The sequence below is a fragment of the Cucurbita moschata genome, unplaced genomic scaffold (assembly GCF_002738365.1).
Source record: "Cucurbita moschata cultivar Rifu unplaced genomic scaffold, Cmos_1.0 Cmo_Scf00005, whole genome shotgun sequence".
Lineage (NCBI taxonomy): Eukaryota > Viridiplantae > Streptophyta > Magnoliopsida > Cucurbitales > Cucurbitaceae > Cucurbita > Cucurbita moschata.
The window spans coordinates 3,541,710-3,555,559 of NW_019268521.1; the positions used below are offsets into that span (position 1 = coordinate 3,541,710).

Consider the following 13,850-nt stretch of genomic DNA (forward strand, 5'->3'; position numbering starts at 1 on the left):
TTAAACCACCGTTCACATGGCTCGATGTGAACGATAACTTGAGCAGCTCGGAGTATTAAATCCAAACCATAAACGTTAAGCTGTGTTACAGTTTTTTTGGTTTGGGCTAGGTTGAATGTCTGAAAAATTGAAAAGTTGTTCAATTTAGTTTACTAATTGACATTTTTTAGTTGGATCATGGCAACCAACCTGACCAAAATAGAGTTATAATCTAATCCAACCTATCATATTTTTTAAAAAAATTAAGAATATTTAACGTTTGTAAATAGTGTTAGTGAACTGTGACCTATAAATATTTGATATTTGAATTTTATGAGATTTTATTTATTAATATAACAGGTACGGTTAATAAATATAATTTTTTAAATAATTAAAAAAAGAAAAAAGAACAACCCATAACCCAATCCTTTTTGGATTGGGTTAGATAATAAATCCTATTAGAATTTATCGAGTTACCAACCATAAATTTCTATATACACTTAATATTATATCTATGTTTCATAATTGTTTCAAAACTACCCTCTAGTCCCTCGTGTAAAATCCTTTAAAATTGAGACTTAACCATTAGGTTGTAATTTTTGTTCCAACTTATTTTTATAGTAAAGGTAGAAAGAATAAAGATATTAAAAAAAAAACATAAAGGTATTTTTGACAATTTGGAAAAAAAAAAAACCCAACATAATTAATAAGCTTCTTCGCGCTTCCAGTAAAAGGCACCTACTCTCTTTGTCCTAATATTCTCTCTTCCCTTCACGCGGTTTCGCCGCCCCTGGTCGGCCCCTCTCCCACACCACTCTCTCCGCCGCCTCCATCTCTCTCCCCACATATTATAAATATCCCCACTCTCTCCTTCACCATCAAACTCATAGAGAGAAAAATAGAATTATTTCTAATTTTCCTCCCTCCGTCAAAACCTCCGATTTTATTATCATTTCATCTCTCTCTCTCTAGAAAACATGAGTTCCGGTCAGCCTGCAGGTGATCGGTCACTTGGATTTCCTTCATATCATAATTAATTCTCTATTATTCAATTTTTATATAATTTTCATTTAATTTATAATTTTCCCCCTTTTTTTTTTTTTTGCAGCCGTTTATCCTCCACCCTCCACCATGCCAACCTCTTACGCCGCTCCTCCTCCGGCAGGATATCCGACGAGAGACGGCGGCGACTTCTCTCAACCCGCCCCCGTTCCGGCTGAAACCAAGTCCAGAGGCGATGGCTTCTGGAAAGGCTGGTAATTATCCATCATCTAGTTAAAAAATAAATAAATAAAATTAGAGAGGGTTGGCGAAATTATTAATTTTAATTTTTATATTAATTATTATTATTTTATTTTATTTTTATATTAATTTTGTGCTTGCAGTTGTGCTGCCTTGTGTTGCTGCTGTGTGTTGGATGCATGCTTCTAAGCACCAGAAGAAAAATGACGAATTTAGTATTTTTAATTTTATCTTTAATGAATTTTTGGATTAATTATGTGATCATGATGATGTAATAATAATAAATTGCGTGTTGATTTGTGTGATATTTTATATAATATATAATTTAATTATATTGTTTCTTGTGGAGTTGTTGGAGTTGGTTTGGTTATATATCTACATGACACGTGGCGAATAATTTTATTTACACGTGGCATGGAATAAGATAAGGACGAAATAAAGAATTTGAATATTATTATTCCCACTTATATAATAATTCTAATACGGAATATATTCATTTTTCATCAACATGGATTTGATCGTATAAAGTTGGAATATTTTATGTTAATTAATAATCTCTAAGATTATTTTATCAATTTATATATATTAAAATTAATATTTACGAGTCGATAATTTTTATGAGGGAAGCATATGTTCGACGAAAATTTAAATTTATTAAGATATATATTTTTAATATATTATATAAAAAATTTGAGGTTAAAATTTGACACCTACGTAACGTTAAGGAACGTCACAAAATTAAATTATAATTCTCTTTGAAAATTCAGCCGTTTGACAAAGAGAATGTGAGCGTTTTTCTTCCTTCATTAGTTTATTTATGACTTTTTTTTTTCAATGAATCATCCAGTGGATTAAAATACTTTTGAAACCGACTCTTTGAAAAATTGTTTGTGTACTGTCACGGATTACTTGATATCAATCTGTCACGATCCAATTTTCGAGGTTTTAAAAGATCGGACCGTGCTGAAAAGACGAAATCAAACACAAACAATTGAAAATGTAGAAAATATGGTGAAATTTTGGGGGATTTCAAAAGACATGATATCAGAGTAAAAAGTTCTAAGTTAGCAAATGGAGAAATGGGTACGGGATACAAAAGAATACAAATTCGACCTTAAAAAGAATACAATTAAAGTCCTGGGGCGACACCCTTCAGTGATAGTGCAACTCCCGAGCACCTCCCCACCTCGACGGGTACCCTTTAAAAGAAAGGAAGAAAGGGATGAGTATAAAAATATACCCGGTAAGCTAATCGTGAGTGAGTATATATTTTTACTAGTTGGACTATACTCAAATTGGTTAATTATATTTATTTATTATGATACTAAAATTATAGTTAGGGGGTTCGATCGAACCGACTATAAACCAACCCCTCAGCGGTTCGGTCCGAGAGTTCATCATCTCATCGTCGTCGACAGATTGAAACGGAGCATTTTCTTAACCGAAGCTCAAATTGAGTCACAAAAATGGTTAAATTCATCAAGTCTAACAAGGCAATTATTGTTCTGCAAGGCCGATTCGCTGGTCGGAAGGCTGTGATCGTCCGCAGCTTCGATGAATGAACTCGTGACCGACACTACGGCCATTGATTGGTTGCAGGGATTAAAAAGTACCCGAACATGGTCGTTCGTAAAGATCCCACGAAGAAATCGAGAGTGAAGGCATTCATCAAGCTTGTGAACTACCAGCACCTCATGCCGATAAGGTACACGCTTGACGTCGATCTCAAGGACGTGGTTAATGTTGATTGTTTGCAGTCGAAGGGCTCGAAGGTCGATGCGTCGAAGGAGATCAAAAAGAGGTTGGAGAACAGGTTTAAGACTGGGACGAACAGGTGGTTTTTCACTAAGCTTAGGTTCTGACGGCATGATTTCATTTTTCTTAGAATCTATTTAGAACTGTGAATCTCTATTGTCCAGTGCGTATGCTACTAAACGTTGTTCGTAGTGTATCCTTTTGGCATTTTATGATCATTAATGTTTTTCCTTTTCATCATGAGATTCATCCAGTGATCATATGAGAGTTCATTGCTTAGTTGAAACTTGAAATGTTGTGATAACACAATTCCTCCAATACTTATTTTCAATTACAATGGATTAAGACAATAAACAGACCAATAATGGTGGTGTGATAAACAGATATTCATAATACTTAGGCTTATTCAGGAAATGAACAACTACAACTGAGATAACACACTAGCCCCAATTCTTTTTTCACAACCCACTGGAGCATACACTGTAACTCAACACCCACCTTAGACATTCATCCAAACAAACCTTTCGACGTTTTCGATTAGACTTGCTTGGTTCGACTACTCCTGTTGAGATTTGAGTTCCTTCACCCTGTCTTCAGTATCCTTCAATGCTTTCCCAAAGATGCTTATAATCTGAAAATAATACCATTTTCAGGATTATAATAATCAAGTTTCTTATTCTACTCATTAATGCTCACATGGATGCTTGATTATTCTAATACCAACAAATTTGTATCCCTCCACCCCAAATATCAGTTTGTCAAGAATATCTTGCAACATAATGAGGAGGATGTTAGAATCTGTTTGGTACCTCATCAACTTCTTCAGGTGAGACAATGAGGGCAGGACTCATTGTTATAGTATCCCCGGAAACACGTACTAACATTCCGTGCTTCTCACACATTTCACCGAAATATGCAGCTATCCCTGTATTAAATGGACAACTTGTTAGAACAAATCTAGAGGCAATATCCAACCTTCATGTTATAAGAAACCGTTGAGTTGCTGTGTTCATCAAGTTATTACTCAACATGTTGTAGTTGAGATCTGTCTGTAAAGTGTAGTACTTTTGGTTGCTGATTCCAAAATGGGCATTGAATTTATAAGATGTGTGGTCTTGATAAGATTCAAAAGTCCTTTTAGCGATAGAGTTTAATCCACATGATCAATGATAGAATAGTTGAATAGAAACTCTTGACAACAAAAGGAAAATACCCCATTCAGGAGGAAATGGACTGTTGGGTGATTTGTTGTCTGTGAAGTCTATGCCTGAAATCAATCCCGTCCCCCTTATCTGCAAAAAGACTAAACAAGTTGATACAAGCAAGCGTATTGGAGTACCAAACAAGAATGAAACAATTACTCGAACTGTTACCTCTCCAATGATGGGGCTGTTGCTGAAGGCTTTTATACCATCTTGAAACCTTGGAGAGATGTTATTTACTTGCTCAAGAATATTTCTCTCTCTATTAAAGGGCATTGCACAATATTGAAACCAAAATGTTAAGTTACAGATATATGTCAAAAGATATAAACTGTTAGTCTTGATCAGATTATTAACACTCAAGGTAGTCTTGAGGTTTGTTAACACCTGGTAAAGAAAATTAGAAAAGATTGAAAAGATTGAAGTGTAGATCTTTGGTATAGGTATGAAAAACGTACTTGTAGATCTTCAGTGCTTCAATTGCCACAGCACATGCAACAGGATGTCCAGAATATGTAAATCCGTGGGCAAAATTACCTGAACAAAAGACGATCAATTTGTTCTTATGAAAATCTTTTTGTTTGTGCCATAGCTAACATACCAAGCTTATTGCTTTGAGAGTGTATGACATCTGAAACTTCAGGGCTGGCAATGACAGCGCCAATAGGTATGTATGCAGAAGAAAGAGCCTGCAAATTTCAGCGCCAAAAACAGACATTATATGGAAATATCTTCTTCTTAGGCTATAAACATTAAACAAGCGGTTTTGATTCTTCAAATCAGCTCAACTTCATTTCACCTTAGCTATTGATACCAAGTCTGGCTTAATATTGTATTTATCACATCCGAACATCGTCCCAAGCCTTCCGAAACCACAAATAACCTATGGCAGGGAAGGGGTTATAGGATACTAGGTAAGAGAAGTGAAAGGTATGGAGGCAGTAATATTGTATAACCTCATCTGCAATGAGAAGGACATCATATTTCTTCAGCACAGCTTGGACCTGCTCATAAAATTGAAAATTAGTCAATAATTTTCAACTCTTCCTTTCTCTTATTTTGGAAAATTGTGGAATTCTATAAGCACTCAGGACTGCATCTAAATAAGAAAGTGCGAGCAGTCGATGTTTCAAAGTTGCAAATTAAGTGGCTGCTTACTTTATCAAAATAAGTTGCAGGAGGAAGTATCACACCACCTGATCCAATGACGGGTTCGGCAATAAAGGCAGCAATCTGAAAGAAGCAAAGGTTAGAAATACTAAAGATTTTTTGCATATGTAAAATGTTTGAACGTTCAAGTCAGGTTTTGTGGCATTACTGTCTCAGGTCCTTCCTTCAGAATGAGATTCTCTAAATTGTTAGCTAATCTTGATGAGAACTCTTCCTCGGTTTCACCTACCATATTATTGTCACATTTAGCATTTTAAAGGTAATTCTATCAAATTCATTGCCTATAAATTAGAGCAGAGTTCAGTGAGAACCGGGAAGATGATAGCGCCAGTAGTGAGGACAGTCTGTGTGCAGGACAAATGGAACAGGAAGATCAAATTGTTGATGCAAAGCTGGAATACTACAATAAAATTTCCCTAGTTAATAGGCATTGGCCAAGCAAGTTATTTAAAACTATTTGAAGTATTAGGAGAATTTCCTGACAAGATGTCTTTTATAATCTTCTTACCCGGTAAGACTGGCCGCTATAAGTGTGGAGCCATGGTACCTGAGATACCCAACATATCAAGACTTGGATGAGTAAAATGAATGGAGCATGTTTGAACGGAGCATTGGATATTGAACATACCCTTTCAAACGAGAGATGATTTTCTTTTTTTTTGGTCGCCCCAGTGCATTATTATAATACCAAGCCAGTTTTACCTACATTAGTTAGAAAATGATGTTATTCATTTGATTTTACATCAAGCAGCAGAGCACATTGCTGACAAACGTCAATTGAATTGACTTGAAGATTGCAATTATGATCAACGCCTATATAAGGTAAATATCCCAAACTTGTACAGTTACATTCAGTTAAACTGGTCACTGAATCATCTTAAACTAAGGTTTCATATTTACCTCACCTCTTTTCCTTCAGTAGTTAGGTAACAGGTAATTAAATTTTCATGGAGAATTTAACCATTGCAAACATAAAATTTGCAAGACGTCATTACTGACATGATAACAATGGAGAGTAGAGGTGCAAAAGGAGGCACCTGAGAATCATTTGCTTCTGATCCACTATTTGTAAAGAACACCTTCCCCATTTTCCTTGCTGTAAAAATTTCTAGTATTTCTTTTGCTAGATCCTGCAGGAGACAACGTGATAAAAATGCAGCGAAGGTATGAATTTGTTAGAATATTGCTACACTGAGGTAGCTGATTATATATTAGTGTCTTTATTTATGATTCAACCTTGGAACATCTTCAAGTTTTTATTTTTTACTTTTCTTTTGAGATTAATTCTTTTCTGACTGTGTTTGATATCTTTATTACTGAACTTTCATGTCATGACATCAAAGTGTAAGAATTTTTAGTAGCTTTATTCTGAGAAGTTAATATAATACCAGAGATGGCTTTGTTGTGCGATTCCAAAATGAATGATAAAATGGCAGGGTATTCAGTTGAGCGGTGGCAGCAGCAACAAGCCGAGGCTCACTTCCCCCTGCAGATATCCAATATTCATATGCAACTCGAAACACATGAATTGCAATTGAATAAGATTTTCACTGCATACAGACTACGGGTACGTCTCTAAAGTTGTATTCCTATTTTTCATAGTTCTCTGTTGTATTCACCATGTTTTTCAAGAGCATGCCCGGATATTTAGCCTCAGTAAGCTTTTCTAGACTCCTTAACTTGCTAAGAATAATTTCAGTATTCCTAAATCCTAATAAAGTTAAATGTGTCTTAAAACACAGTTTCTCCTGATTTTAAAACAGAGCCTGCATGGAATTGAAATATGTTTGGAGCTCAACTAAACTGCAAACATGGTCTGTATTTTCACGTTGTTTGAAATAAAAAACAGATTATGATACCTGAAATCGTTATAACACACATACACACACATGAGAAAGTTGACACGACTAATAAAGAAACCAAACATATACACATGCTTGACAGTCCCTTGATAGGTACATAGTTGCATACTGTAACATTGAGTTTAGAACTCTTAAGACAGCCATAAGATCGAGAAAAATCATGCGAGAAAAATATCAAGACATAAAAGAACAATTATATACTTAAGATAGTAAAAATACCCAAGGATGTGGACCATAAACCAGCCAGGGAGTCGAGATATTTCTTCCCGTTAATGTCATAAACATAGGAACCCTGCAGCCATGATAAATAACCATAACCAAACCAATATTTTTCCAGATATTAACCAATCGAGAAAGCTTAAATCCTTGTGGGTTTGAAAAGTGACATGGTATACCTCAGATTTTTCTATGACCAAAGGATTCACATCAGCAATCTGCCAACCAGGAGTGAAAGGAGCAATCATACCATGGCCTTTGAAACTGGGATTTCAGATGTCAAATATGTGAGATTTCATATAATTTCAAATTGAAAATGGTTTGGATGGATGAATATACATGCTGATGTACAGAAAAGGAAATTTAAGGAGGTTCGGGAAGGAAGGCGTTTTTTAAATTTAAAATTTTGTCGCAGATACTCCAAGTTACCCTTGACCATTTCTTGAATCAGTAGTCCAATTATCCCTTTCCAATGATGCTTCTGTACCATACGGTTGGGTAAGTAATTGAATCTGAGCGAGCCGCTCACTAGAAGTTCTAAAAGCAGCAACATCTTTTGCAGATGAACCAAGCTGGAAAGGATTAAGATGCATAAGTTCATAAGGAATAACATTAAACTTCCCTAAAACATCCAATCAGAGAAAACAAGCATGTTGTATGGGGGGACGTTCTGAACCTCACTTTAAGAGTTACCCTTGACCCCACTGCCCAAAGCAAACTAAAGTTCTCAAGTTCGGGATCGTTTTATTTCTTTCGTGAGAACACCAAGCCCCAAAACATGGCTAAATTACAAAAGATATCCCACTATATTGCCATTTATTTCCAAATGCTTAGCCTTTATAAACGTTAAAAAAAATGCTATAAAAATGATGGATGAAAGCACGACGTTGTCATTCTTTTCGATTTAATCCAAGAAATTAAATCTCTAACTATGGAGTACAACAACCCACCGTTAGAAAACACTATAAACGTAATTAGCAGTTAAGTGAAAGAACTTGTTGGGTGAGAAACACTAGCGAGAACAAAACAGACAGATATCGGGTCGATCAAAATACGGAAGAGGAAGAAGAAGAAGAAGAAGATGAAAGATAGTGAGATTTGCAAAAAAGGTAGTGATGATCTGAAACCTTGTGTTTGATAATCGTACGAAGCAAATGGTTGAAGCCCATTTCTTCTGGTTCAAGGTGAAGCAAAAAATAATGGAGAACTGATATAAGAAGCAAAGGAAGAGGAGTAGAGTGAGGCAGCTCTGGGACTGATGAGCACACTTTAAAGTAGTACTCGAACTCCACTCAATAATGGAGTTGCTGTTAGTTACTGTTTTTCTTTTTAAAAGTTTGCGACACCATTATTATTATTTCGTCCTATTCTGGTCTTTGCTCTTATGCTTCTATTCAAACTTTTTCTCTATACTACAAAGTACACAAAATAGTTCGTACTTGGTTTCAATAATATTTTTCACTCGTACTTCGTTTCAATAATATTTTTCACTCGCCGTTACGTTTTAAGTTTGAGTCAAAATGTTTCTATCTTTTTCTTAACATCATCTCCCCTGTTTGCAGTATATCCCAAATCTCGCAAACGACTTCTGCAACGCAGCAAGAGCACAGAGTCGTCTTGAGAAAGAAGATAGAAAACCGAGGAAGAACATACCACCGCCACAACGGGAGTGAAGGGCCATCTCCGACTCGGCACAGCAGCGATGTTCTTCACCGGCTCAAGAAACTACCGATTTGTCCAATGAGCACGGTGATCGGCCGAAAGAATTCAAATCAATGGTGGGGAAAAATGCACTTTTTTTGGCTGATTGAGTTCTGAAAGCACAGACTGATGCTGCTGCTTAGAAAATGAAAAGGAACTACGAAACTTAATCCTTAATTCTTACAGTTATTAGTCCTCTAATCCTTAATTCCCAAGAATTCTTCGGACGCTTTCTTCGTTGTCCAGCCTTCCTTCTCCTTTTGGGGCTTACCCAAAAGAGAATCCAGTATTTCTTAGTCGTGAATATCTGAATAGGACGAACTGCCCCGTGGTTTCAATTGGTAGACCAAAGGACTGAAAATCTTCGTATCACCGGTTCGGTTCAAATCTGTTATGAAAATAAATAAGTTTATTATTGTTCAAATCTGTTTTTTTTTAGTTAAAATCTTAAAAAATATATGTGGTTTGGGTTGATTGCTGCGTCATTCACTAATTTATCCATCGATTATTTGTAAATCTTGTCCTACATGGTTAAATAATTAGTAATATAATTGTTTTTTCTTTGCTGGTGTTGTTATCTTCAAATTTAAAAAAATAATAATAAATTTTTTTAAAGTTTATTATTGTTTTGTAATTATCTTAATTTAAAAAATTGTGCCTATATAAAACCTTTAACACCAACTCAAAATTTGACTCGAACATTCAGAATACGATTGGATCTACCCGGTTGGATTGGGTTGAGTTGATTGGGTCTAACCCGATTGGGTTGGGTTGAGTTGGGCTGTTAGATTGTTTTTTATAGATTTTTTTTTCACAGTGTATATTACATTAATAACTAAAATTTAATAAAGTTCAAATATCAAATATTTTAAGTTACAATGATCAGTCTTTTTAAGAGTAGAGTTGGATTAGATTATGACTTTATTTTCGAGTTGGTCGAGTTGATGTAATAAAATTAGCCAATGTAGAACTCACTCCCAACAATCCCCCCTTGAACAAAGTATACTATAAGCCTCCCCTGAGCCTTATGAGGCTCTTGAATAGCCTCCCGAGGCCCGACTCCTTTCTCTGGAGCCCTCGAACAAAGTACACATTTTTTTCCGACACTTTAGTCACTTTTTGACCACCTTTGAGTCTCACAATCTTTGTTCGATATTTGAGGATTTTATTGTCATGACTAAGTTTAGGGCATGACTCTAATAGCATGTTAGGAATCACGACTCTCCAAAATGGTATAACATTGTCCACTTTGAGCACAAGCTCATCAACCTACAAATCAATTCAAATTTTTTATTTAAAAAAAAAAAATTCAACTCAATTCAAATAGAAAAAATAAAAAATAAAATAAATAAAGATAAAATGGAATTTAAGCACGTGGGGATTGTCGAAAAAAGTGGAACTAGAATCTTAATAATTTTGATAGAAACGGATGTTGCGGCATGGGGCCCACTTACTGACTCAGCAATCGATAATTGGAGAATGGGCTGGCCTTTCAATCAAACTCCACTTTTTTTCTTTTCTTTTTTTATCACACATGCTTTAATTTTTTAGTAAAAGTTTAGATAACTATTAATATTAATATATATATATATATATATATATATATATATATATAAATAAAGTTGTCTATACGGTGGGGACAGAGATGATGAAGTTTTTCTGTTCCGTTCTCGACTATTCTCCTTCTTACTCTCTTCACATTCCTCTTAGGATTCTACGCCGTGTTCGAGGTGGATTTTTGTAGGGTGTCATAATCGTACTTTTGCGATAATGGGACAATGATTGTGTGACACTTGTTATAACTCAACGAACAAGTTAGCTGTGAGAAATTTGAATATTGCAAACAACGTTAGCATATGTTTGAACCTCGAGTCATGTTTGATAGAAATGTTTTAGAAAACGTGAGCGAGAAAATACGTTGAAAATTATTTGAAAAAAAAAAATAATCTTATAACGACTTTTATAGCATATAACTTAGATATGAAGAAGTGACAAATAGTTTTAAAGGGTCGTTAATTGACTAAAAGAAAATGAAAATGGGACCTAAATGCTTTGTTGAGTTGGTAAATATACATACTCGTGGCTACTTCTCTATAGCTACTTGACCTCTCGGGTGGTGCTATATCAGTTGTTGAATCTAGATTCTAAGTCCTCGTCTTTAAACTCGTTCTTTTCTTTTCTTTTGTGCTTTCTGGTACCGACTTCAATTATGGCCTCTTTGATCAAGGGCTCGAGCTCAAGACCGGAGGTTAGCCCGGATTCGTGGATTGGTTTGGATAAGTTAAAAGGAACCCACATGGGGATTCATGGGCTCGCGTCAAAGTTGGGATTTGGTTCAGACCCAAATGATTAGTGGGTCGGCGCAAGGGAACAACAAATGGTTCAGACCCAATGAAAGCGGCATTTTTCATTTTCCCGTAATTTGATGTCGTGGGATTCTTGTTGGAATAAGAACAGTGAATCGATCAAAGGGAAGGAAAGATTCAGAAATGGGTTTATGAGAGAGATTAAAGTTTATCTTTGAAGGTAAAGTGGATGCACCGTAGGTGTTTGATAAAATGTCGCAACCAAGTTTTCGGAATTTTAGGAGCGGAAGGAACGTTCTTAGAACAAAGAAGAATCCTTCCATGATGGTAATGGCAATGGCAATGGCTTAACGGTGACGATGAGAGGAGCAGGGCGGTTTGGGGAGTGGGAAGGAAAGATTCAGAGATGGGTTTATGAGAGATCAAATTTTATGTTTAAAGGTAAAAGGGATGCACGGTAGGTGTTTGATAAAATGTCGCAGCCAAGTTTTCGGAATTTTAGGAGCGGAAGGAACGTTCTTAGAACAAAGAAGAATCCTTCCATGATGGTAATGGTAATGGCGATGGCGATGGCGATGGCTTAGCGGTGATGACGATGAGAGGAGCAGGGCGGTGGCGCTAATGGTAGCAGTGGGTTAGTGCTCCCACAACAGATGCTGCTTGTTTTGGCTATGGAAACGTTGTCTCCAAAGATGGTAATAACAATTTTCTTTTATAATCATGGATTTGTGAGTGAATTTCTACGCACTTGAGTAATATATGAGACTCGACCTTGAGCTGCCGTCGAGTGGTCAAGAAAGGTTAGATGCTACTCAATGTGAGATCCCACATCGATTGGAGAGGGGAACGATGCCTGACGGCTATACGTAACGGGCCAAAACGGATAATATTAGATAGCGGTGAGATGGATTGTTATAAATGGTATCAGAGCTAAACACCGGCCGGTGTGCCAGCAAGGACATTGGGACCCCAAGGAGGATGGATTGTGAGATTCTAGGTCGGTTTGAGAAGTGAATGAAGCATTTCTTATAATTATAAGAGGTGGAAACCTCTCCCTAGCCTTTTTAAAACTATGAGGCTGATCGTGATACTTAATGGACTAAAATGGACAATATTAGCTAGATGTGGGATTGGACTGTTATAAATGGTATCAGAGCCAAACATTGAGCGGTGTGGCAGCTCACTGGCCCCCAAGGAGGATGGATTATAAGACTCCACATCGGATGGAGAGGGGAACAAAACATTTCTTATAAGTGGTGGAAACCTCTCCCTAGCAGATACACTTTAAAACTATGAGGCTGACGGCGATACGTAACAAGCCAAAACGTACAATATTAGCTAGCGGTGGGATTGGACTGTTATAAATCGGGCAGCGTGTCAGTGAGAACGCTGGACCCCCAAGGAGGATGGATTGTGAGATTCCACATCGGTTGGAGAGGGGAACAAAACATTTCTTGTAAGGGGTGGAAACCTCTCTCTAGCATACGCGTTTTAAAACCGTAAAGCTGACAACGATACGTAATAGACCAAAACGGTAAGGTTAGCATTTTATGAGAAATCTACCTCAATGCTCATGATAAGAGTATTTTATCGACATTCATGTTCAATTTTGTTACGAATACTTATATCTATCCATATCAAGTTACTATATTCTCGACACGTATAATCAATTTAAAATAAAAGGGTAAGGGTAAAATCGTAAACTTTGATAAAACAAACATCATGAGACATCAACATGATGTCACGTACCCGACGAAGCAATGGACCCGTTCCTAGATTGAACTCGAAAAGTCACCTAATACCTAGCGGTCTCGAACAAATTATCCAAATTAAACTATACTTCTTCCCTAAGTGAGACTAATTTGTCTAACCAAAGGTAGAAAGTTTGAATCCATTTATCAACAACAAATCACTCTTTATCTCCACATCTAATTTTATTGGTTTTTAATAAAAATTATATTGAAAAATGAAATTTGTTCGGGAAACTATTATTTAAAATATATATATATATAAAAAATATGGAAAAAAAAATCTCATAAAGGGTCGGGTCCCAACAAAAAAAAAAATCGAAGAATTTTACGGGAATGGAGAACCGATGCCCGAATCGTTCTATAATCATTTGTTTGTCTTCTACTACGCTTGTTCCGTCAAATTTCTTGACCATTTTTTTAAAATAATAATTTTCTTAACATTTTAAGATTTGGGTTTATATTGTTTTAATTTTTAAAAGTAATTAAAATGATTAAACCACTAATCTCACTTAGCTATGCATTAATTGGGTGATTAGTGGTGAGAGATGTGATTAAGAAGTGATTGGGTGTGAAAACCAGAGGGGTTGTGTGGTTTTGCAGAACCGGTTTTGTAGAACCGCAGCGGTTTTGGTCAAAGAAAAAATGAAGCCTAATTTTGTGGAAATT

At 36.0% G+C, this 13,850-nt stretch overlaps 1 protein-coding gene, 1 long non-coding RNA gene and 1 pseudogene across 2 annotated transcripts; 2 read left to right on the forward strand and 1 right to left on the reverse strand.

The window, feature by feature from the left end:
* Positions 1–2,650: 2,650 nt before the first annotated feature.
* LOC111442870 lies at positions 2,651–3,213 on the forward strand (annotated as a pseudogene).
* Positions 3,214–3,271: 58 nt separating this feature from the next.
* LOC111442867 (gamma aminobutyrate transaminase 2-like) lies at positions 3,272–8,684 on the reverse strand. Its single transcript, XM_023080424.1, has 19 exons — positions 8,554–8,684; positions 7,856–7,998; positions 7,606–7,690; positions 7,430–7,502; positions 6,737–6,834; positions 6,386–6,478; positions 5,977–6,050; positions 5,857–5,895; positions 5,660–5,748; positions 5,497–5,573; positions 5,337–5,411; positions 5,135–5,182; positions 4,978–5,061; positions 4,780–4,867; positions 4,637–4,715; positions 4,350–4,440; positions 4,190–4,268; positions 3,786–3,901; positions 3,272–3,607 (listed from the first exon to the last, which is right to left on the reverse strand). The coding sequence occupies exons 1-19, from the start codon at positions 8,593–8,595 to the stop codon at positions 3,533–3,535; spliced, it is 1,548 nt and encodes a 515-aa protein (XP_022936192.1). The 5' UTR covers positions 8,596–8,684; the 3' UTR covers positions 3,272–3,532.
* LOC111442871 lies at positions 6,792–9,184 on the forward strand. Its single transcript, XR_002710387.1, has 2 exons — positions 6,792–6,915; positions 8,989–9,184. It is a non-coding gene; the product is annotated as an uncharacterized LOC111442871 (long non-coding RNA).
* The last annotated feature ends 4,666 nt before the right edge of the window (positions 9,185–13,850 follow it).

Excerpts from the sequence above, each read along its gene's own strand:
- LOC111442867 (XM_023080424.1), bottom strand. The coding sequence starts at position 8,595 with ATGGGCTTCAACCATTTGCTTCGTACGATTATCAAACACAAG. Across the intron at positions 5,749-5,856 it reads ATAGCGGCCAGTCTTACCGG|TATTCCAGCTTTGCATCAAC; the intron begins GTAAGAAGATTA and ends ATTTTATTGTAG. Across the intron at positions 4,716-4,779 it reads CTCTCAAAGCAATAAGCTTG|GTAATTTTGCCCACGGATTT; the intron begins GTATGTTAGCTA and ends TCTTTTGTTCAG.